This window comes from Glycine soja, chromosome 8, assembly GCF_004193775.1.
Source record: "Glycine soja cultivar W05 chromosome 8, ASM419377v2, whole genome shotgun sequence".
In the NCBI taxonomy this organism is placed as follows: Eukaryota; Viridiplantae; Streptophyta; class Magnoliopsida; order Fabales; family Fabaceae; genus Glycine; species Glycine soja.
In genome coordinates this window covers 6,020,621-6,045,627 of record NC_041009.1, presented here as the reverse complement: position 1 = coordinate 6,045,627, position 25,007 = coordinate 6,020,621, and the positions used below count along the sequence as shown (strand labels likewise).

Below are 25,007 nucleotides of genomic sequence, written 5' to 3'. Positions count from 1 at the left end.
TTTATTTATTTGAACTGGTTTTTGTGTTCTAAGCATTTCAATGGTTTATTATTCTACAGATTGGGTTGATTCATTCTCTATATTTTTCATTCACTCAAGGTATTCCTCATTAGGGCTATGCTTGTAATTATATCAAGTTGTAATTATATGCATTTAATATTTTCTCACGGATCTCTTCTATGAGCTACTACAAATGTAAAAGTCCTGGATGTATGGTAACGAAACATGTGGAAAGGGCTTCACACAATCTGAAATATGTTCTTACTACTTATGAGGGAAAGCATAATCATGAAGTGTCCACTGCTAGAACCAACAATCAGGTGTCTGTAGTAGTGATTGCTGATCCTCGATCTTATCAATGGACATAAACTGCTGCCATCACTAGATTTCAGATGCAGGCAGTTGATTCTATGTGCTTGTACAGCTGTTTGCCTTAAAAATTCCAGATGGGTTTTTCCTCACGGATCCCTGGTACCATACTAATACTCGAAGTTATTCTCTTGCCAGTTATAGATTGATGATATAATTCATTAAGCTTTAATGAGTATTTTGTATCACTAGCCATGTAAGTATTGTTTTGATCGTCAAATAGGTGAATGATGTAGCATCATGTTTATTTAATCATCTATCAATTAATTGATTGAGTTCTAACCTCCGGTTTGGAGAGTTGTCATATTGGTGATGTGTCTCTTACATCCTTTTTTTATACATGTGCCTTGGGTGTGCAGTTCACCAACATTTAGTTTATTAAAAAATCAAAATAAATAAAATTCGTTTGGAAAATTTCAGGTTGGGTTTGCTGTAAATTAAAATATATATATATATAAACACGAGTTTTTGAAGGTTTTTAGAAAAATCATTTTAGAATCTTGATATTTTTAAAAAAATTTAGACAATAAATAAAATAACATAAGATGCTTTTGAAAAATATATGTAGGCAAAGATATACTAAGACGGTTTAAAAATTGTCGTGAAAAATGTTCATTTTTCATGATGATAATTTTAAAGACGATTTATAATTATTGATGAAAGACCTTAATAACTAACTTTGAAGGATTGTTTTTAGCAGTGTGCGAATCTTTTTCCACGAAAAATATCTAGAAAATTTTTGCAGATTTTGTTGTGAGTAAATTTTCACGGGAATTTCCTATGGAATTTCCAGTAGATCAAGAAATTCCTTAAATTCCTTGCAAATTTTTTTCTGGCCATTGTAATTATTGGGTTTTTCCTCTTGTAGATATAGAAGTTTAAGAAATTGTTTCATTTTTTTTTTTGGTTTCCTATGGAATTTTTTAAGAATCGAATTCCATAACAAATATTTAATTTTATTTTGATAAAGTTGTAGGCAAATGCGTGGGTAAATTTTTATTAATTTTTTTTTGCAGATTTTATTGCGAATTTAAATCCACAGGAACTTTCCTAATTTTAGTGCTAGATTGAAGTCACAAATTTTGAGGTTAGTGTTTCATTTTAGCATTTACTGCTTTCCCAATTAATATCTCTTACTTTCTGTTCATTGTCTTTTTCGCATACAATTCTCTCTCATTGTGATGATTTCACACAGACTTGATTTCGCTCAATCTCTGTAGTGTATTTCAATTTGGATCAACAATGTGCATTTCGATTTTGCTCTTATTATCTAAAATGAATTTTGATTTTGCTCTAACTATGCATAATGAAATGCTTGATTTCTCTTTTGATTTTTCAATTTTTCACTATAGGAGCCAATATGTCTAATTTGATTGTAGAGTTCAATTTCATCTCTTTTAGTTTTATTTTGAAGCTCTGATTTTGTTTCATTTTCAATTATTACTCAGTCTTACACCCGGTTCCTCTGTCTCAGTCTGATTCAGGTTCAAACTTTTCTTCCCCTTTCGTGTTAGGTTTTTGTCTCAAAATTTCAAAGCTATAATTTTTTGTCAATTCAAATCTACGATTCGTCTTAATGGTATACCATTATGATACATGTACCGATGGTGACTTGTATTACAATTACTCAATTAACTTTATTAAGAGTGTTTTTAAAAAAATAATCTAAATTGTAAACAAATTTATTGTTATTAGTTATATTAATATTTTTTTAATTCCTCTTAAGTTAAAAGAGTCTTATAAATAGGAACGAAGGAAATATGTTGTTTTCATAAATGAAATAAAATTACTCTCTCAAAATTTGAATTATGTCTTCTTTTCTATATCCAAATTAAAACATTACGTTAATTAAAGAAAATACTCTCTCTGGTCATTTATAAACAACAAATACACTACTAGAATAATGCTTTTTTACGACATAGTATCTAAGTCGGTTATCCAGAACAGCCTAGGATAATGATGTGGTGGCAAACTTGTAATTATTAAAGTTGAGAATAATTTTTTGCAACGTAAATTTTAAGGCGGTTATAAATAACCGTCTTAGTAACTCGCTGGGTGGCATCTTTGTAAATATAGAAAAAAGTTCAACGACGGGTTTGGACCAAAGCCGCCTTTGTTTTATTTTCCTCAAATTAGGGATTTTACAGCCATCCCTTTCCACTCTTGACCCAGCGTCCCCTTTGGTCTTCACCAGCATCCCCTTTGGTCTTCACCAAGTGTTGAAAGAGAAGTTTGTGACCCATCATCACTAAGCCCTGTCGAAGAGAAGTCTGTGACCCATCACTAAGCCTTGTTCAAGGTGTGTCGGGCCGCGGTCCGATCGTATGAACTGGTAAGTACCCATGCCCTAGTGTTGCTTGCTTGAAAATGTGTAATGAATGGCATTGTCAAGACACGGTTTTTGTTTCGCTGGTAGGTAGGGGCTTTTATTTTGCCTTTCTCGATTAGCAACACACGGACGAAGGGCAGCTTGCTTGCAGCTTCAACATCTGCCAACCAAACCCTTAGTCATTTGGGATTTAAAGGTACCGCGTGTTCTTATTTTGAACCACATGTTTATGGTTTTATATTAACATATTAATACTATTAGTTAATAATAATACAATGTTTTGTTGTATGTCCCTTTTCTTTTGTTGTTACTCTTGAACTTCTTCACCACTGTTTGAGAGTTCATTTTTCTTCTATATTATGTTGTTTATGAGAGGAAGGGCTTCTCTGAGAGGAGACGAACGAGTAGGGGCTGCACAAGAGGAAGAAGAGGTCTCCGATTGATTGGAAAAGGTGTTGGTGTTGGTGTTTGAATATGGAAGAGGGTAAGAACAGAGTAGGCTTGATTGAGAAGTAAAAGAATTAATGGGTTTTATCATCTGGTTACATTTTATCAACTGGCTTGAGACTCGCGGGAGAGGACAATAGGATGCAGGATACATGTCGCAATGAAAACACCCATAGTGGGCACAATTGTGGATCTGAGAAATTCTGCAATGCTATAGCTCTAGTGCGCTAAAGTTGCTATTTAAGAACATTTGAAGTTTTTATGATGTTTCAATCCACAGATGATGTGCGATTGAGAAGTCAAATCAAGAGAAAATATAGCGATAATATTTTCTTGTAGAAAATATCATTGTAGATTTCTGTGTACTGCTGGAAATAACTTATACTGGCTTTTAGGTGATAAATGAGAGTGTTTCACTGATGGATTGCAATGAATAATTAAATATCTTCACAAAATCATTCATAAAAAGGTGAAATAAAGGAAATAGTTGTTGGAAGATGAAATTAACTGGATGACTGGAGTACATAAATTAAAAAGTAAATTAATAAACATAGGCATTGATTGTCAGACGTAATTAATTACATATATAGTTAATTTTCTTTTACACGTGATTAATAATCTCAGGAGATTACTAATTGTTGGACATTGTTTAGCTAGTTACGAAAATATAGTTAATTTTGTCTGGCAAGAAATTAAAACTTAAATAATCGTTAACTTTGTTTTACAAATAGCTAATTGCATTATGAGAATCAGCCTCTTGGGTGGACAAAATGGGATTTACAATTACAATTGTTCATTAATTAAACACATGTTATGCTATAGCATCACTAGGCATGGCATCCGTGCGGGAAGGGCGTAGGGAGTACTCTCCCACTTTATGCTCCTCCCGGTCTCCATCCCTTGCTCCCTGTGGTGGGGCTATTTTTTTATCTTGTTCCTAGCTTTTCATGAAAAAAAATGTCAAAAATTATAAAAAAAATAATATATTTTTTTGTTTTATCTCAATTTTTCAACAATAATAAATTTAAGGTTTAATTTTAAATTTAAAACATGACTAAAAATATCAAGGTTCAACAATAATAAATTTTGTATTTTTTTACTAGCAAAATACTATATTAACCCTTATATTTATGTTATATATATTATAAGTTATGAAGGTATATAAGTAAAATTCTATCCGGGATACGAAGATCCTGTGAGACGGGAGCATAAATGAGAGTGTGACAAATGGGACAATCCCCAAGGAGATTCCCAGAGTTACAGGGAAAATTGTCATGCCTAAGTGTCACATATGCAACAATGTAAAATCGGTGTTAATTAAATTCTTAGCAAATGAGCTCAACATTATGAGAACACAGAAGATTTCTCTTATTCTTATACCCTTTTCCGGCAAGCGCAAATGAACTATGTTCAGTGGAAGTCTAGAACCGTTTGCGGCTTGGAAGAGGTGAGCCACACAAGCACTTGTTATGAGCATAAAAAGACTAATCAATTTCTTGTAACTTACCACGTACAAAACATTCATGTCTTACACTATTAGCGTGTTGCTGCTATGTGGTAAAAAAAAAAAAAAAATTCGAAACACCTATATCTTAAAACCCACATTACTCAATTCTTCTTTACTAAATCCTTATATTTCCTTTATGTCTTTAGTGGTCTTAGGTGTATCGTCTAGTGCAACCCCCTGATTTGATTGTGTCCAAAATAAAGGTTGATCTTGAAAAATATGAACTCTAATTAAGCCCAGTTCGTTCAACAATTTATCAATTGCTGGAATTGGAAAATGGTCATTTGTTGTAACTGCATTGGATGAGCAATAATTGACGTAAAAAATGCCAATTGTAGCATCCTTTTTACCAACAAAGGAGGACCAGGGAATTAGAAAGGACTGGTGCTTGCTTCTTGGCTTGCGATCCTCCATGTAGGTGATGGATGAGCGAATTGAAGGTTGAGTTTAACCGTAGGCGCTTCTAAACTTGTGCCTGCTATCAGATATATATATTCCCATCAGATGGTGTTAAAATAAGCTATAGGATATTTTACATATTTAAATGGAGGGTGATTATAGCAATATTTTCCAATATCCCAATTCGATTCTATTCTCCCTTCCAATTTGTTCGATCCGAATTTCTTGCATGACGGTGTTTTGTCATGTAATAAAGCTAAGCAAATGGGGTTTCTTCGTTGGCATTTTATTCTTTCGTCTCTTTCAAATGAAAGAAAACGTCTACAACTTTTAAGATATACAAGTATTATGTATAAAAAAAACTTTCAAGATTAATTTATGATAAAATAAAAGTGCGATACAATTACATAGTGTCACATACACAATTACGTGACGCGTTAAATTGATAGCAAAGTAGCTTAACATTAAGCTTAAGAGGACAAAGAATTTCTCTTATTCTTATACCCTTTCTCGTAAGGGCAAGTGAACTATGTTGTGTTGAGCTCTATAAGTGCTTGCACTTTGGAAGCGGAGATCCGCACAAGCACTTGTTATGAGAATAGGAAGAAACATCAATTTTTTGCAACCTACCACCCCGTGGAATCTTACCACACAATTCATTGTAGCTCACATCAAACGTGCCCAGATTCTTAAGCGACGTAAGTCCCTCAGGCAGCGCCCCATATAAACGATTGTGACTAAGATACAAAATCAACAAGGTCTTTGACACCCTTACTTTTCCGAAATCAAAAGCAAACGAGTTGTTCGCCAGATTTATCTGCAGCGTGTGTTTCTCCGACCCGAACAGCACCGACGCATCACCCTCCAGCATGTTCTGAGACAAGTCCACGAAATCAAAGTCCAGCTTCGCCAACGTCGCCGGAATCTCCCCGGTGAGGCGGTTGTCGGAGAAGGTCATCAACTTCAGCGAATCCGAGAAGGAGCCGAAGGAGTCCGGGATGGTGCCGGAGATGCGGTTTCCGTCTAAGGAGATTCTGTAGAGGTTGGGGAGAGAAGGGAGCCAGGGAGGGAGGTTGCCGGAGAAGTTGTTGTAGTGGAAGATGATTGATTCTAGGGTTTTGATTTGGGACAAAAAATGGGGTATCTCGCCGGAGACGTTGGTGAATCTGATTTGGAGTTCACGGAGCATGGTGAGTTTGGTGATGGTAGGGGGTATTGTGCCAACGAGGTTGTTGGTGTTGGTGATGGAAAGAAAATTGAGGTAGGGAAGGTTACCTACGGAGGGGGGGATAGGGTAGGGTTTGGGGAGGTTAAGGTCGTTGAGGTCGAGGTGGTTGACGCGGTAAGATTGGGTCTTGTTGGCGCATGAGACACCTACCCAGTTGTTGTTGCAGCAATCAGAGGTTGGGAGCCAGGAAGAGAGAGTGGTAGGGTTACCGAACTCTTTCTTGATTTGAAGGAGGGCTTCTTTGTCTTGTGGGTTGCATAGTTCTGAGAGTGCTGGAGTGAAGAATAGAACTATGAGGAAGAGAAAGAGAGTGCTTGAGTGTGACATCTTTGAAGGGATTTTGAATGGGGTGTGAAAAAATGTACGTGGATTCCATGTATATATATATGTGTTGCCAATTGGCATTGATGTCTCCGTCGAGTATGTGGTCAACTGGTCATGCATGTACGCGCCCGCCAGCACGTACTCTGGTCTTGTCGGAAGGAATATATATAGTTCCAATGGACGAAACTTATATGGGCTATGGTCTTGGTTGGATTTTCATTCCAATGGACAAAACATATGGCTTGTAGTTCTGGTATTACTGGATACAGGTTCCCATATGTGCTTAGATTAATATGGATTTAATCAAATTATATATATATATATATATATATATATATATATTGTTACTGTAAAGTTTTTTAAAATTATTAATTGATTGAAAATATTTTGTTAGACATGACATTTTTAGAGTAATTATTATAAAAACTTATATATAATCTTATCTTCCATGACAATTTATAATTAGATTATAATATGTAAAAATATTTACACTATTAATGCGTTACATAAAATCCAATAAAATAAGTAAATTTTATAGGTTAGTACTAAGTTTTAGAAAATAATGATCTATTTTAAAATATCAGTCAACATACTTTTTCATTCTTAGATAATTCAAAATTAAAAACCTTCACTTTGGATCACCTTTTCCAGAATTGAAAAGGAGGAGGGGTGACTGATTTTTTTATGGTACGGTAAAAGAAGCAGGAGCCTAAGTTCTACGGTATGGAAGGTAGGATTTCTTCTTTTGTCACTTGTCCTCCAACACTTTAATGAGTACAGAGACAAGAAAACATTAAATGAACTTCTATAACTTATTTATGAAAATTTTACACGTGTTGAAAATTTCATTATGATTATCTTAAGATTTAATTTAAATTTTATGAAGATTTAATTTAAAAAATCATAAATTTTATTATAATTTTATAAATTCAGTTTAGATAGCTTATTGAGATTTTAAATTTTCTATTGATAATATATTATTATTTTTTAATCTCATTTAGATTTAATTTAAATTTCTTAAATTTATTATTACCTAAATATTTATAAATCATGTATAAGTAATATTGAATTTACTAATCAAATAAAGATTGAAATAAAATAATTTTTTAAGAAAAAAATATTTAAGCAAAATTCTTTTTTGTTCTTTATGGACCATAAACTGATTATTAAGATTATTAAATCTGGTCACAGTTTAAATCTTTCCATTCTTATCTACTTTGGGTCTAACGTTTTTTTGTTACTTTGAATATTATACTGAAGTAGTGAAGATGATGACCGATGATAACAAGACATTGAATATCAAACAGATATGAATTTGAGTTTTTTTTTTAAGAAAAAAATTATTTAAAATATTTTTTTTATTTTTTTATTTTTATAAAAATAAAAATTATATTATATTTTTTACTTTAAGTAATTTTTTGATATAAGATAAAAATAATTTATAATTAATCACATAACTAATTATCTAATTATATAATCTGATCTTGATCTGTAACAGTATAATCTTATTCTTATTTTATAAATAACTTTTATGTTTGTAATACTTTTTTATATTAATTATATTTTTTATCCTAGTTAGAAATATATTAATATTTTACTAAAATATTTATTTGATTAAATTAAATTTTTTAATTTAATTATCAAATAAATTATTTTCATTTGTAAAGATTGACCTACACGTTTATGCGTGATTCCATAGTTTCAATACTAAACCAATAATAAATTAATTAACTAATCAAGGTAGATATATCTAATGATACTTTTTAACAGTCTAGATAACATGATGTAATATCTTTTACCTTTAAGGATCAATAGAAGAATAATATAATATTTTTTTCATCATTTACAGCTCAAGATTAACTCTAGAGTATAATATTATTGTCAAACAAGCTAACACATTTAACATATGAATGACTTAAAAAACTATTTTCTTCTTCTATTCAATATTGTCGGTCATCATAGAGCTCAAACTCATTACCAGACTATATAAATTCTTTCTTTAATTAGTCATTAATTCCATAAGTATTTAATTATATCTAATATTCATTTAACTACTGTCCTAAGACATTAGTTGTCCAAAATTAAAACATAATAAATAACTTGTTAATAATTATGATAATATTTGGTCAAGGAAACTATTATATTTTTTTCTTTTCTCAAGTAAATGAGTTGTTCAGATATATCATGTGTGCTTCTCTGACCCGATAAACATTGAAGCAGGGGCGGCTCAAGAACTTGAGAGGTCTAAAACAAATTTAAGAATGTGATTTTTTATTTACTTATGAAATAGTTTATTAAAATTATTATTATTTTATTTAAAATTATTTTTTCAGATTTTTTGTGATACAAAATTATCGATTAAAGAGAATAGAAATAAAAAAAAGTTTTTGGGTTTCTTTAACTATCAACTATTAAATCTTTTTTTCCTAAATAAAACTATGATATTGGTGGAGAGTTACTTACGGTACCAATAAAAAAATTAACAGTTACTTATAATATTTTAATTAAAATTTATTTTCAAATATAATTTTACAATAATTTTTTTTAAGTATATTAGTACTAAAAAAATTTGGAATTTTTTTGGGACCTAAAGCTCTTGCTTGGGCCTTAAGCCGGCCCAGCATTGAAGCATCACCCTCCAGCATATTATGACACAAGTACACAAACTTCAAGTCCAGCTTCGCCAGTTTCGCCGGAATCTTCCCGGTGAGGCGGTTGTCGGTGAGCGACATCATCCTGTGAGCGACTTCGAGAAGGAGCCGGAGATGCGGTTTGCGTCGAAGGAGATTTCGGAGAAGTTGGGGAGAGAAGGGAGCCAGGCAGGGAGGTTGCCGGAGAGTTCGTTGCAATTGTTTGAGAGGTCGATGACTTTGAGGGTTTTGATTTGGGACAAGAAATGGGGCATATGGCCGGAGAGATTGGTGAATCTGATATAGAGATCACGAAGCTTGGTGAGTTTGGTGATGGTGGAGGGTATTGTGCCAACGATGTTGGGGGTGCTGATGATGGAAAGAAATTCGAGGTAGGGAAGGTTACCTATGGAGGGGGGTATAGGGTAGAATTTGGGGTGGTTAAGGTAGGAGAGTTCGAGGTCGTTGACGCGGTATGCTTGGGTCTGGTTGGTGCCTTGTTGTAGCAGTCGGTGGTTGGGAGCCATGAGGAGAGAGTGGTTGAGTTTCCTAGCTCTTTCTTGGTTTTAAGAAGGACTTTTGTCTCGTGGGTTGCATAATGTTGGAGTGAAGGATAAGACTATGAGGAATAGAATGAGAATGCTAAAGTGTGACATCTTTCCATAGATTTTCAATCAGTTATATATATATATATATATATATATATATATATATATATATATATATATATATATATTTATCGACATCATGGCATGTCTCCTAATTCGAGTTAACTCGTGCTACGTGTACGTAAGTGGTCATATAAGTTGTGCATGTCTTTGCGCTCCAATGGGCTGTGATCTTATGGATATAGTTTCAATGGACTGAACTTATTGGCTATGGTCTTATATTGGAGATAGTTTCCAATGGACAAATCTTACGGGTTGTGGTATTATTGGATATAGGTTCCAATTCAAAAAATATACTTAAATTAATATGATATATTTGTGCATGGGATCAGCATGGTTATCCTAGTCTTCGTTGAAAACAATGTTGCAATGAAATGATTAATCATAATATAGTGTAATTCAATGTTTTTGACAGAAAGAAGCTCATTGGCATATGTTACTGCGGATACAGTATAATACAATAGCGAATAATGACCACCTCGTGGTTTCACAAATCACAACAGTTACTTGGTCTACAAACTACAATCATGTAGTCTATTATTAATTTATAATATTACTATCCACTCGTCGTAATTGAGTCAAACAGTATCCTAATTAAGCTTCTTTATTTCTTTCTGTTTTTTTTAGCTGTATAAACACTGTCGACAAACAGCTTTGTGTCCTTATTAATTTGGCCATCACCGGTCCATTACAGTGGTATTTTCCGGCACATTTGGATTAGCTTTTGTGTGTCAAACTAGAATAATCTGCGGGTAGTAAATAATGATCAAAGTTCAGCTTCACAGATCCCATTTGACTTTGACTACTCTCAAAAACCTATCCGACCCGTTTTATAAGCTTCACGTGGTCGTGGAAATCAAACAAATAACGCCGCATAGTAAAAAAAACGTCTTTTATAAGAGGGTTAATCATAGGAGAAATTCTTTAGTACCTTTATGATAAATAAGATTCTCTAATGTGTGTGTACGTACTAGCACGTCTTAAGAAAAAAAATATTGAAAAATATCTATCATAAAAAAATGTAATAGCTATTTAATAGTTTTTAATTATATTTGAGTAATTTAATGCTTTTTTTCAAAATCGGCAAAGATAAAGAACTTTATAGAAATTGGTACCAGAAGTACCGAAGAGCATTAATATTACAAGGAAAAGGACCATGGACCATCAGAAAATGCAAGGTTATGCCATGCCATATTTATATGAAATAAATATATTAGTATTAATTAATATATACAAAATACCTAAGTATTTTTTAGTATTTTTTTTTAATTAAAATCGAACTTTCACTTCACTCCTCAATATATAGTTAACGTTGATCTTTACTAATGCGTGAGTTGGTAACTGGTAAGGTGAAATTTTAATCTCAATTGAAGAATGACAGCAAAAAAATCCTTGGCCTGGCACCTAATCAAGTTTTATCCTTTAATCACTTCACTCCATATATCCATGTGTACACATTAAAAAAACCAAAAGTTATTTTATTCTACTCATTCACTGTGTATTATGTTAATCATGACTAAAAAAATAAATTACAATTGATAATATATATAATTTACGTGGCCAATAGTTTCAGCGATTCGCTTCATAAAGATTTTGAATAAGTAATAAAAATTTGAGAACTTTGGATAAATAAAATTTGACAGGACATACAAAATATTAAATAACTAAATTTGAAAAAAAAACAATTAGAGCTTAAAATTATACACTGAACATTATAAAAGGATTAAAAACATAATTAAGATTTTAGTAAATAAATTAATTAGTTCAGTTCATGCTTGCTCAAGGGCCTGTGGTAGGCTGATGAGTGGGTAATTCTTTAAGGCATCCTATTTTTGACTTACAAATCTGTAATACAAAAAATGAGATACACCAAGTTAAAAATGGGGTGCGTGAATTAGCTGATGAGTGATGAGCATCGATGTTACCTAAGGCAGGTAAGCTTTGGACTTCAGTCCAAACCAATTGGGCCTCCGATGGCTGGATTTCAAAGGGTGGTGGGGATATTTGGTCTTACCTTATTTACCAAAGATGGTTGGAAGTAACTATTTGAATATAGTGTCGCCACGTGAAAACAGCATAAATATTATTCACATAATTATTTAGTCCAAAAAGGTAAAAGTTCACAGCTTACCCAAAGAAAACAAAACTATATGCTTTTAGTGAACAGCAAGATCTATAAAACAGTGAGTTCAGGAAAAATTACACTTTTCTATTTACGATATGTGTATTTATAAAAAATAATATAAATATACACTCACTTTCTTCTTTATTTAATTTTTACTTTATTTACTTTTGATCTCTCTCTTCCTTTTTTATATGAGACTACTACTATCATTTGTATTTATTTCTTTCTATTTTTTTTTCTTATCTCTCAAACTCATTCATATCAAATCTGTAATGCAGCAAGAAATTGTAGAAAAGCATTTTATATTCTTAACTGTTACAACATATTTTTACCTCTTAATATTTTCCTTCCTTGGAGAAGTTGTCGAGCCCAAGTTATGGCTTTATATAGTATAGTAGTATCATATACAAATGATAGAGGAATTATAATAAGGCTACATGGACAAGTTGAATAGCCTGCACAAGCAAAATAGTTAAAAGCCAACCTCGATTTGCTGGATTTTTTATGCTATCAGAAACTACTAGCTAGTACAAACCGATTATTTTTTACAAATACTGGTACAAACAGATAAGACACAATAGAATCATCTTTGTGAAAAGCAATAGCATTAAACTTCAAAACTATTGAATAGTAACATATCAAGTAATCATTAAATAAAAAAAAAAGTCTGGGGATAATAAGAGGCAGAAAACTGAGGAATCAAAGCTTGCATGTCCCCTCATGCATGTCATATCTGGAGTCAAGTTTTATGTTAGCATTATATAATATGTACTTTGTTAAAATGTGATCCATTGAGACCTAGTGCTCATACTGTTAAACTTCAGCTAGACATTCGAAAAGTCTTTTTAAAAATTGGTTTATAAGGGGGTGACCTACCTAACTATATAAGTACTTATCATGCTCGTTAACCACCCGATGTGGGACTCACAACACGTCCCCTCGAGTCAGGGCTCGTCACCACAAAGCGAGGGCTAGCGGCACTATCCACACCACCGAACAAAACTGGCTCTGATACTATGTTAAAGTTCAACCAAACATTCGAAAGGTACCCTTAAAAAGCAGTTCATAAGGGGGGGACCTACTCAGCTATATAAGCACTTACCATGCTTGTTAACGACTCGATGTAGGACTCGTAACATGCCTCCTCGAGTCAGGGCTCATCACCACAAAGTGAGGGCTAGCGACATTATCCACACCATCGGACAGAATTGACTCTGATACCATGTTAAAGTTCGGCCAGACATGGGTGGTTGATGAGCATAATAAGTGTTTATATAGCTGGGTAGGCCACCCCCTTATGAATCGATTTTAATTAAGGGGACCTTTCGGATGTTTGACCGAACTTTAACATGGTATCAGGGCCAGTTCTGCCCAGTGGTGTGGATAGTGCCGCTAGTCCTTGCTTTGTGGTGACGAGACCTGTCTCGAGGGGGCGTGTTGCGAGTCCTACATCGGGTGGTTAACGAGGACAATAAATGCTTATATAGCTGGGTAGGTCACCTCCTTATAAACTGATTTTTAAGGGGACCTTTCGGATGTCTGGCCGCCAATTCTGCCCGGTGGTGTGAATAGTGCCACTAGCCCTCACTTTGTAGTGACAAGCCCTGACTCGAGGGGACGTGTTGTGAGTCCCACATCGTGTGGATAATACCGCTAGCTCTCGCTTTGTGGTGATGACTGATGAACCCTAACTTGAAGGGGTGTGTTATGAGTAGCATGATAAGTACTTATATAATTAGGTAAATCACCCTTTATCGGGAGATTCCATATATCATCACTTTACTTTATTTTACCATATTTTTTTTTATGATCTACCATCAATTTCACCCGGGAGGTAAATTTCAAATCTCAGAACCTATTTTAATTTCTCTTATCACTTTCTGAAATAATCCACATGACCAAGGGGAGACCTAAAATAATTTTTCCCTCTTGAAAGCATGAAAAGACTAGCCTCTCATCCTTTAATCATTAATCTACTCAGGGAGCTTTTGAATCAATAAAGTCTCTAGAAATTGTTTTAACTGTTAAAATCTTCTGTTCCTCAGCTTTCTGTCCCATCCACCAATATTCCCAAAGGAACGTGGGACTCGTTGTGCGTGCTTCCAATCAAGCAGCACTCCCACATATAGAATCCCATTTTTCTTCCACTAATTTACCCCCCACCCCACACTGTTATGCGAAACGACAGGTAAAGAAAAAAGAAAATTAAAAAAACTAGAAACAAGAAAAGTGGTTTTATGATCTCCTCAAATCTCCCCCACATGACACATTTGAAATCTGATGATGACCTGCACTTATTATAAAGGTTTTTGTGAGGGAGGTGGTGCATGCTTGCCATTCAAGGTCTTATATATTATATGATTTTAATAGTTATATATTAATAATTTAATTTAACATTATCATTCGATTACAAATAATTATTAGTATGATTTTTAAAATATTTATTTTAAAAGTTAACAAGAATTATATTTGAATGATGATATAAAATCGTTTTACTCAACACATACATAATCTATTTTTTCATATTATACTCATTCGACCTTCCCTTAAATTTTTAAAATAAGGTGGTATTTGGTGCTGTTAAATATCACCTCTCCAGTCAAAGAAATGGAATGAATCTAAAGCGTTGGATTCCCTTTGCTGATCATCAAAACCTTGTGGTGGAGACAATAGGTTTACTGACTCATCCTTTTCTATTTCTCCAAATTCTGCAAACAAGCCCTGATCAAGTTGTAGGTAGTTATTCATCTTAGATATTGGCCTGTAATAAGGGACTCCAATATCACAGAATTCTACATCATCCATCTCAAGCTGCTTCTCTTCCTCCCTCACAAAGACATTGTTATTTACTTTATTGCTGTCACTATTGCTCTCCTCCTCCTCTTCTTCCTCATTCTTTGAAGCAGCAATGTTGTTGTTTTTTGATGGTTGGGATCGAGATGAACCAGCGAGAGCATTTCTGTGTGTTGGCCATGGATGGTTGTGCTCTGACGTGTAAGTAATGACCAACATGTTAGGGTCTGTTCTGCTCCTCTCAACTTGTTTCCTTGCAGGACAACCCTTTGAGCTGCTGCATCTATAGTAACCCCTACATGTGGCAACAAGAGAGAGATACAAACATTAGAGTCCATAAATGATACTGGTATTGTGAAGGACTAAGAATTCCATCACCTGCACCAATGAGATAATGTTGCGCACCATTAATATAATTTGCTTCACGCGAGTACAGTAAATTTCTTCCAATATAAAAAATTGCCATAGAAAGCTTTTGGAATATATATAATGGGATAACTTTACCTAGTGGTTTTTTAAAGCTCAAACTGTGACCAAAAAGCACTGGATGAGAAATAATGAAAAACACCACAACTGCCAAGGGATTTCATACCACCTCATCTCATTTTCTTGCTCCCTTCCTTGTCACCCAATAAAAATAATAAAAATATGATGTATGGTTGAAAAATAATGTTAATTTTATCTGTTGAGGTGATCATTTTTCTTTTGGAGAGGTAGGAAGGAAATACTCTAAAGAAACAGGTAATTTTATTACATCTTACAACAAGATTGCAAGTTTCCCATGGTTTTATCAAATAATTTTTCTAATTATTTTATAAATAAAAACATTATTGATAAATAAAGTACAAGGAAGATGTCCTTATATTTTTATGCGGTCATTCAAATTTTTGTTGTGTATGGAAAGATACTGTTACATTTGATAAAAAAATATTTTGATGTTTATAATTAAAGTAATTTCTAATTAGTTAATATTGTAAAAATTTTAACACTTATAAAACGTATGAAGATGAAATCTTTTATAATATTATACTATTTTTTTACCAGAATAATATTATACTTAAACCTTTTTCTTTTTTTAATATTTTTGAACCATCAATTCATAAAAAATAAATAAATATGATAAGTGAAAAGAATTAGATTACACACACATATATATGTGTGTGTACCCTTAATTTAAATGAGTTCATGTTTACCAAATAGTTTAATTTATATGTAAAAACAAATATTATTTTTCTCATTGTTTATAGGAATATGCATGGTACTTTAAGTGTTTTTAGTGTTATTCGTTAATTGAAATTAAAGCTTTACCAGTGTTACTCTTTATTGCACAATTGTCAAAATAAAATTCAAAATTTAATTATAAAAAAAAAAGATGCAAAACCTAAAATACAGTACTTAAATTTTGTCACTTTACGTGCATTCTTTGTTTAAAGAAGTTAGGCAAAATCTTCATTATAATACCTTATCTCTTTCCAAGAAAGATCACACTATACCAACTTACCTTGGATATGGAGAACCTTTAATGGGTTTCTGACCATATTTTCTCCAAGCCCACAGATCAGAAGGAACTACCTCGCCACTTTGTCTGCTGTTTGGTGCAGCTGGTGCAGGAACACAAATCGACTTCTTTGCCAGGCTCTTTCTGCAATTACACAACAGTATGATCACTTACTTAGTTTCCCTTAAACTTTAACTAAACAACACATTTCATAGAGTTAACTACATTATTCTTATGCATATTTTTTATTACTAATTTTTCCTCTCTGTGTCTTTCTATTACATTATTTATTCAATGCTTCTTTCTTTCTCTCTTCTCTAATTCCTAATTATAAAAACAATTGTAAAACGGAGTTATAAAAATATAATTTCTTAATTGCATATGTATGTGTGTAGGCACATGTATATGATGATTAAAGAGATAATAGAATGTTTAATAACTTCCCACATTAAACTAGGTTGTTTGTTTTACTGATAAAAAACTAGGGAGTTTAAACTTTCTTGTTAGGTGTTAATTCCACTGAAATAGTGGAAATTTTGTGGCCAAGAAAAAGGGATATGGTTTCTATCTGATGATCAAAGGAACAGGACATTTCAGGTGTGTTCGGAAGAAAAGTAGTTTACGATAAGCTTTCTTGAAAGCTCAGTATGTGACTCTTACGGTGACACCTATCTAGCTAGCTCTGCTTTTCAGGTGGATTAACCCTATAAAGGCCCCGATGCACCATGTTTAGTCTTAATCACATTATGAACTATTTCCAACATGAAAACTGATTATAATGCTTAGTTTTTATGACCAGATGCAGTCAACCAAACATATTTGCAAAGTAAGACAAAAGAATTACCTCACTCATGCCAAACCCTACTTTATCCCTATCTCATCATGAATTCACAAAAAATTAAGTTTCCAAAAATGACTGTGATTAATTCCATTTGGGAAATTTATGACGCCAACATAAAATTAATCCACATATGTAAATATAATACTTTGACTCAATTCTTGGAACCAGTTCCCCATTTAATTCGGCTACTATTATTTTAGAAAATGTTAACCAATGTAATTATGACACTTGTTAAAAATTAAAAAATAATTATTTTTATTGAAATATATAAAATTGTGTTGTTGATAAAAAATTTTAAGTTCCTATAATTTTCCCATAATTTTTTTTCCTTTAATTTAATTTCTTAATTAGTACCTTTAGCATATTGGTTAGCAAGATTTTATTAATTAATTAATTAATAATAACTCACCTTCTCTTAAGACCTGGATTCCTTGGAGATGAGATCTGCACTTTTGTGTTGTCCACCAAGCAATAATCTGAAGAGGTCTTTGCATCAATCATGTTGTGACCTGAAACCGCACCAGAAGGCTTGAATGGCCTTGACAAAGAATCCACCACTGGCGAGATGGGTAACTTATCATTGGGAGAGATCTGAATCATGTTTGACAATATGCTGTTACATGGCCTTCTCATATCATCCTCATCAAGAATCTTCTGTGCCAAAACACAACTATTACTACTACTACTACTACCAGCAACAACCCCACCACCAAAACAAGTTGCTTCTTCCAATGCCCCAGAACTCTTAATTTCTGCAGATGAACTTGTGCTATTAAAATAGGCAGAGAGAGGCAAATCAAGCTCGTGTAGAAAGGGATCTCTCATATTTGAAAATGGATCACCAAAGTTGCTATTAAACCCTTCCAAAACAGAAGAGAAAATCGTGGGATCAGAAGAGAACTGCAAGTGATAATTACGAGAGAAGGGATTAGCAGCTTCAGATGATGAAGTTCCCGTGCTGCAACTGCCATATGATGCACCACTAGCACGAATTATGTCACTTAAATCACCTTGATAGTTCTCCATAATTGTGCCAAGGATATTGCACATGCTTTTTCCTTAGAGAAAAAGGCTTCAAAATTAGGATGAAATTAGCAGTGCCATGTTTTGGAACATAGACTTCTTGTAGCCTCTAATTTGCAGAGTTTATAAAGATATATACATGCAAATCTAGGAATTTTGTTGTATGTATGTGTGAGAGGGTTATAGGTTTTTTTTTATGATAATTAAGAGGTTATGACTAATGAGAGTGAAAACTTTCTCCTGAGGAAATGGGATTTATTCTGGTTGCTAAGAGGCATGAAAAAGCAAATGAACAGGTTCTCGGAGGTTGAAAACTGACTGTTCCTTTCTCCAAATACTCACAGAAGAGAATTGAATAACACAGACGCTGACTTTTGACACAAAATGGCTCCAAGCACTCCCTTTCCTACGCAACTATTTTATTAAACACTAACAAGAAAACAGAAATGGTAGGACTAATATAAATATAAAATGAGTGTTAGAACTTAGAGGTGAGATATAATAAAAAATATTTCTTATGCACGTTAGGTTATACTACTACACTTCTTATACGCCAATGAGAAATTAATTAATGTGTATTTATTACTCGTAGTAGTTAACAAACTACAGTAATAATCTATTTCTTAAAAATAAAAAATATCATAATCAATATATTACTAACTAATAATTTATTTATCATTAATTATGAATAAAAGGCGTGGAATCTTAAGTGTAGGAATATCACTAATTTATCTAATACTATCATCAAAGATTAAAAAATGTTGATGTTTTGTTAATAAATTAATTAGTAATTGAGTATTATTTTCTTTCTCTTTTTCTCTCAGTTAAAAGAAAATTAGAGAATGGTCACCTCTCCAAAACAATTGAGGAGAAATAAAAGAAGCGACAGGTAGCCGAATTTATCGGAGAAACCTTTCGAATCATTCAATCTGACTCCACCATTTTTTATTTTATTTTAACATATAGTAGTATATTGCAGCTATGTTAGGATTTTTCTTCATTCTCACGACTCAACAATGATATTCTTTTAATGCTAAATTTAAGTTTTTTCTTTAATTCAGAAACAGGTTTTAAGGGCAAAAGTGAACCATAAAATGCATTGAAAAATGGCAGTTCCTCAATTATTTTTTAAGTGATTTTAAACTACGTGTTACGGTCATAATTGTGATCACATTATCGGGTGATACCATTACCACTAAATACGGCTAATACCATTACAACTGTAGTCATAATGTGATAGCAAAGTGTAAAAAATATCTTAATATTGTGATTGTGGAATTTAAAACCATGCTTTGGCCCAACAATGTCCAACTTCCCCCACCATTCCACAATCTTCCCGACATTTCACAAGAGCTCATATGACTCTAAATCATTAGCAACGAGAACCTGCGAATTGCGGAATTTGATACAGAACCGTTCCTTGCACACCGTCACGTGGGAAACATCATCTTTTGCCTCAAAGAGTGTCATGTAATTAAATCTAAGAAGCACAAGGTACATATATACAAGAACTCTCTCACACACGTACGCACACACACTCTCTTTTCTTTTAAAGAAGATTTCTCATATGAGATTGAGAAGAATGAGAATGTTTTAAGTCTTCACAAGTCTTCCTCTTTATATATAATGGAGGAATGTAACTTCATGCATGAGTAAACATTAGTTGTTAATCTATCTTTCCAAGAACCTTCAAAATGTGATAATGGTGATTTCAAGAGCCAAAGTTAAATTCCTATACCGCTAACATGCATAATTGATTTCTTGGAGAAAAAAAAAATCCAACATTACCAAAATAAATGCACATTAAAAATTCTCAAACTTTGTTCTGGACTAAGCCATTAATTTTGGTTTGCAATCTTATCTGATTATCAATTTTATAGTTCTAGTTCACTTCTACAGTAATATTCGGCGCTCACATAACATTAGTCAATAATTCTCCGCAAACGTTTCAGATGCATTATCCCAATCATGTAGTAACAAACATCTCCATTAATGACTAAATGACTATGGAATTATGCAAAAAATATGAATTGACACAAATTAGTGAATGATCTCACAAGCCATATATATGGTATATATTATCGAAGAGAAGAGTGCGTGGTTAAGAACATCCAGGACCACTTACTTCATTTAAAGTCAAAATGAATTGACCTCACAAGCCATATGGTATATATGCAATTTCTCGTGGTTGAGATTAGTTCTTTCTATGCAAATCATCTACTTTCAGAAGCCACTTTTAATGGGAATCAGGCTATTTTTTCATCATTTTCAGAGGTCATAATTTACAACTATGAAGTATGAAAGATATAATTAACTAGACAGGTTTATTAGGAACAGAATTAAGAGCCAAAGAATGATTGAGAGGCTTAAAGATGGCTTTTTAACTTTTAAGGATAATTAAACTTCTAAAATGATTTTCATAAGACTGGGATCGATACAATTAACTCGGAACTACTACTTTAGTATATGTGTCGGAATGATAAAGGACAATGATTAATTAGTAAAACTAGGAAGCCTAATCTAAGATTTGATAGTTTAATATACTAGACTTTATTTTCCTTAAAGGATTCTCTTGACCTATTATTTGAATACGTCTTGTGAGTTGTGAAAACATTCAAAGTTGATATATATGCTTAAATCATCTTCTTAATATATTGACACATGTACAGATAAGACCTTGAGGGCCTTGATTACTTTTTTTACAATGAGGTTTTGAAACGTTTTGCTCCCCATAATCTTGTTTACAATTTAAAGAATTCAAGTTTAATATTCGATGGACCAATGATCACCAAGAGAATCACCGACCTATATATTATTATCTTTGATGAGACATTTTGAGAATCTACTATATGCACAGTGAAAACCTTGATCACCCCTAACTTTTCTTTCTCTTCTCAGGACCTTTTGTCATGCTAGGTTTTGATTTTCACATCATACGCTCCAAAAGAGCTACTATTACGCCAACTATAAATGCTACTGTTTATTTCCCATACAATATCCACGTAATAATCATATGAATAGTCACCTAAAATTTGTTATAGTAAACTACACTTGAATTGTGAATTTGAACAATTCAATCAACCCATGTGGCTTTATTTTTTTATTTAACCATATTAATGTGTATCATAATAAAATTGGCCGATTTCAAATGGTTGTATATCTGCACTACTGGGTTCGTGATCTTCTCCCCATCTTGACCATGTCTGGGTTCAAATCTGAATTGTCAAACTTTTCCCACCTCTTCTCTAAGTCTCTGCCATAATAGTTTATTTAAGGTTTATAAATTTTCACAAATAAATAGCCGTTTTGATGCATGGTTTGCTATTTTGCTAGCTACATGCCAGATGTGTAAGACAACTCGAACAAGCTTGTTTGCTACTATAGAGTTTCATGTTGTGCAAATTAGGAATTTTCAAGAATTTGTGAAAAATAAATTTTAAACAAGATTTAAAAATGTGTGGTTTATTTTGTTTGATATTTTGTGAGCATTAAAATTCTATTTGGATGTGATTGTTTGATGAGGCTTTGGAAATTAGAAAAAAATTTGATGAAAGAAAGAAGATGCCCTGAATATATAATTGGTATCAATATGTTTTTTAAAGGGACTGAAACTTATTTAACCCTATTTATTTTGAATTTTTGACACCGGTGGGTCTTGCAAATTCATTATTATGGGCAAGAAACACTTGCTCCACGTTTCTGCATGACATGCATGCCGATCGATGAGACAAACAAACAAACAACATTGAACTGGGATTCTTCTAGCTAGTCCCACCCATACTCTATCTAACAAGGATTTTGTATTCCAATGAGGATCATCAGCATCCTACCATATGAAGCAGACCATCTAATTTAGTCATATTCATATATAATAACTGCAGTATTATGTATAAAATATTAAACATGTGACCACTGCAATTTTTTTTATTAAAGTAATCAAGTGTTTAAACCCATACTCACTAAAATAATCTTTAGATGATGCCTAGTGCAATTAAGCATGTTCATTGGCCACGGAGGGACACTTCAATTCATGACGTGTGGATATGTCATCCTCTCACTGGCAGCTTAATTAACGGTTACTAGCAAGTAATTAAGTTCATCTCAAACATGAAAAATCACATCCACATGGCTAGAAGCAATCTCAAGTATATGCAGCTTCTACATTTTTTGATCTTCAGATGTAGAGAGAAAGGGTTAGATCCACATTTCAAACTTGGTTTCAAACATGCACAGCACTACACCGGTCACGGTCCTTGAAATTCAACCAAGAGTGTTCGGTTTCATTAAGAATAACAATGGAATTGATTTTATTGCGATAAACTTCGATTGTATAAAAATATTGATGTTTGGTTAGCTTTTAAGTAAAATCGATTTTGCTTTAAAGTTCAGTTTAAGTGACAAAAAATAACTTTTACGTTGAGATGAAAAAAATACATTCAATTTTATATAACAAACTTGCTTTTAAGATAAAAACATTTAAATATAAATTATTTAAAATTAATTTCATTCAAAATCAATTATAATAAATATTCATCTGGACGGCTGTGATTCTATATATGCTTGCGACCATTTGATTGTGATGAGTGATGACCCAACTTAATGTAGGTCAACTTAACTAATTATTAAGTGCTAGATCAGGGTTTATATATATAGCTAGATCAATAGACCGCGTTTGCGTCATTCTAAGTTGCACTCCATATTCCAGTATTGCTCAGTGTTGCATTTATTATTTTTAAGGAAACAAACCAATTGCAACTTGCAAGAGGACAGTCTGACTTTATATCTGGATGATCTTAAGGGATGCATGTGGGGTTCTTGCTTCCAACCATGAACCACCAAACACAGTGCCTAGTTAGTAGGCTTAGCTGTAGAATTTTATGGTGGGTCTGGACCATCATACTATAATTAATTTTAGCCTCAATTAATAAACAAATACTATAACTATAGGACATACTGTATTAACAATTTTGCATCCTCCATCTCGTGACGCATGCAACTCGGCCAATTAATAGTTTTAAAAAGCTATTTTTACTTCCTGATCATCTGTCATAATTTTTTTTTACGTATTTTTAATTGGAGCAATTAGAAATTCGATAATTATACGTGCCTCACTCAACAGCATCAACGGACTCAAGGAAAATGTAAACCAACTAATGATATATATATATATATATATATATATATATATATATATATATATATATATATATATATATATATATATATATATCATTAAATGTGGGCACATGTTCAATTCATGAAGATGAGGAAAATTTTCAGATAAAATTATATACATTTGGTCCTTTCAATTCCCATGTGATACATACAACATTTTTCGCCCTACAAGGGGTAGAAGAGATTAGTGAGTCTTAGGCCTTAGGCCTTCATGTGGGGGATTATTTATGGATCCTGTGTGCATTTGAAGTTCAAGAAAAGCCTAATAGATAGTGTGTTCATATCTCATTTCGGCATTTGTCTTTTCATTGCTACATAAAGTATCTATGGTTCATAGATATTTCAACGTAAATTAATGAAAGTTGAGAAGAAAAAAAATAGTGCATTCAGGTGTGTGGTGAAATTAATTTCATGATCAAATACATATTTACATAAGGAAATTGTTAAATAGTATGAAGAACGGAATCATTATCAACTGTCATGGGTAGTCTATTGCTCCAAGCCTTCTTACCTCTCACATCATGGTGGTATCTTGTATGTTCTACTCAAACCTCAAATTTTGTAGGTTTCATCCAAAATTTAAGTATGTATTATAAAGTACAGACTGTAAATGAAATTTTAACCTAACTAACAGTAACTATTTTATTTCTCCTAGCAGTTAAATTATGCTAAGAAACAATCTAATAACCATGACTTTATTAACCCATGTTATTAATGAATGGAATATTTGAAATTCGCATTTCTTTAATTAAGAGGTAGTAACTCAAACCTGGTATATTAGGAGGGTGCACCGTTTCTCAGGAAACATTTCATTCGATTATGTGCTCCTTATTGAACTCTAAGCAGCTAAGCATGTGTTTAATCTTGCCTGGAACTTACATAGGTCATATAAATTGTAAAGTATTGAGTGAATCTATTTCTTTGTAGGAACGCTATCTAATTAATAGACAATTTTCTTGTTCCTTAGTTTCCAAGTCACTTGAAGTGTAGCGGTAGCCTTGTAAACATTCACTCTCTTTTAATCAAGGCTAAGAGTGTGTGGTTAATGACATTTTTGGAGAGGCAAATGTGCATGTGTGCAGATTGCCAAGCATGGAAGCTCTGTAGATGCCCCTTTCTATATCTTGTTGTTGCGATGGTGGACCTTGAGCCAGTGGATATCAACTTTCAGCTGAGTTGTAGAGTTTGTCTTTGGCTGTTTGTGTGTTTTCTTCTTACCAAAAGGGGAAAAAATGATCGAGGTATCCAAAAATTACAATGCAATTTTTCTTCCTATCGACCTTCCCTTTAATTTCAGAGTCATATTTCAACAGATATACATAATGTATAATTAAAGACATATATAAAAGTGCATAAGAAATGGTTAAAATTAATGTAAATGAAGTGATCATTCATTAATTCAATCAAAAGCTGCTCCTATAAGTTTATCTATGCATTTATCTTTTGCATCCATAAACGCGGTAGGTGCAGGAATTAGTCTGATAGATAATGGTTAATTTTTTTTAGGCTTAACTAGTTATGTTATTTATTGAAAATATAACACTAAACTTTCTGGATTAATAATTTCATAATTAGAAAAACAAAAATTATACAGTATTAATTTAAATTTTGCTTAAAATTTTAAAATTTTCAAACATGGATTTGGTGAATG

The 25,007-nt window shown here is 32.7% G+C and overlaps 1 protein-coding gene and 1 pseudogene across 2 annotated transcripts; both read right to left on the bottom strand.

The window, feature by feature from the left end:
- Positions 1 to 5,327: 5,327 nt before the first annotated feature.
- Positions 5,328 to 9,889, bottom strand: LOC114424759 (annotated as a pseudogene). The gene is made up of 2 exons (XR_003669066.1): positions 9,191 to 9,889; positions 5,328 to 6,746 (listed from the first exon to the last, which is right to left on the bottom strand). The product of XR_003669066.1 is annotated as a polygalacturonase inhibitor 2-like (transcript).
- A 4,590-nt stretch (positions 9,890 to 14,479) lies between these two features.
- Positions 14,480 to 18,596, bottom strand: LOC114423792 (probable WRKY transcription factor 35). Its single transcript, XM_028390675.1, has 3 exons — positions 17,568 to 18,596; positions 16,321 to 16,461; positions 14,480 to 15,114 (listed from the first exon to the last, which is right to left on the bottom strand). The coding sequence occupies exons 1-3, from the start codon at positions 18,206 to 18,208 to the stop codon at positions 14,607 to 14,609; spliced, it is 1,290 nt and encodes a 429-aa protein (XP_028246476.1). The 5' UTR covers positions 18,209 to 18,596; the 3' UTR covers positions 14,480 to 14,606.
- Positions 18,597 to 25,007: the final 6,411 nt, after the last annotated feature.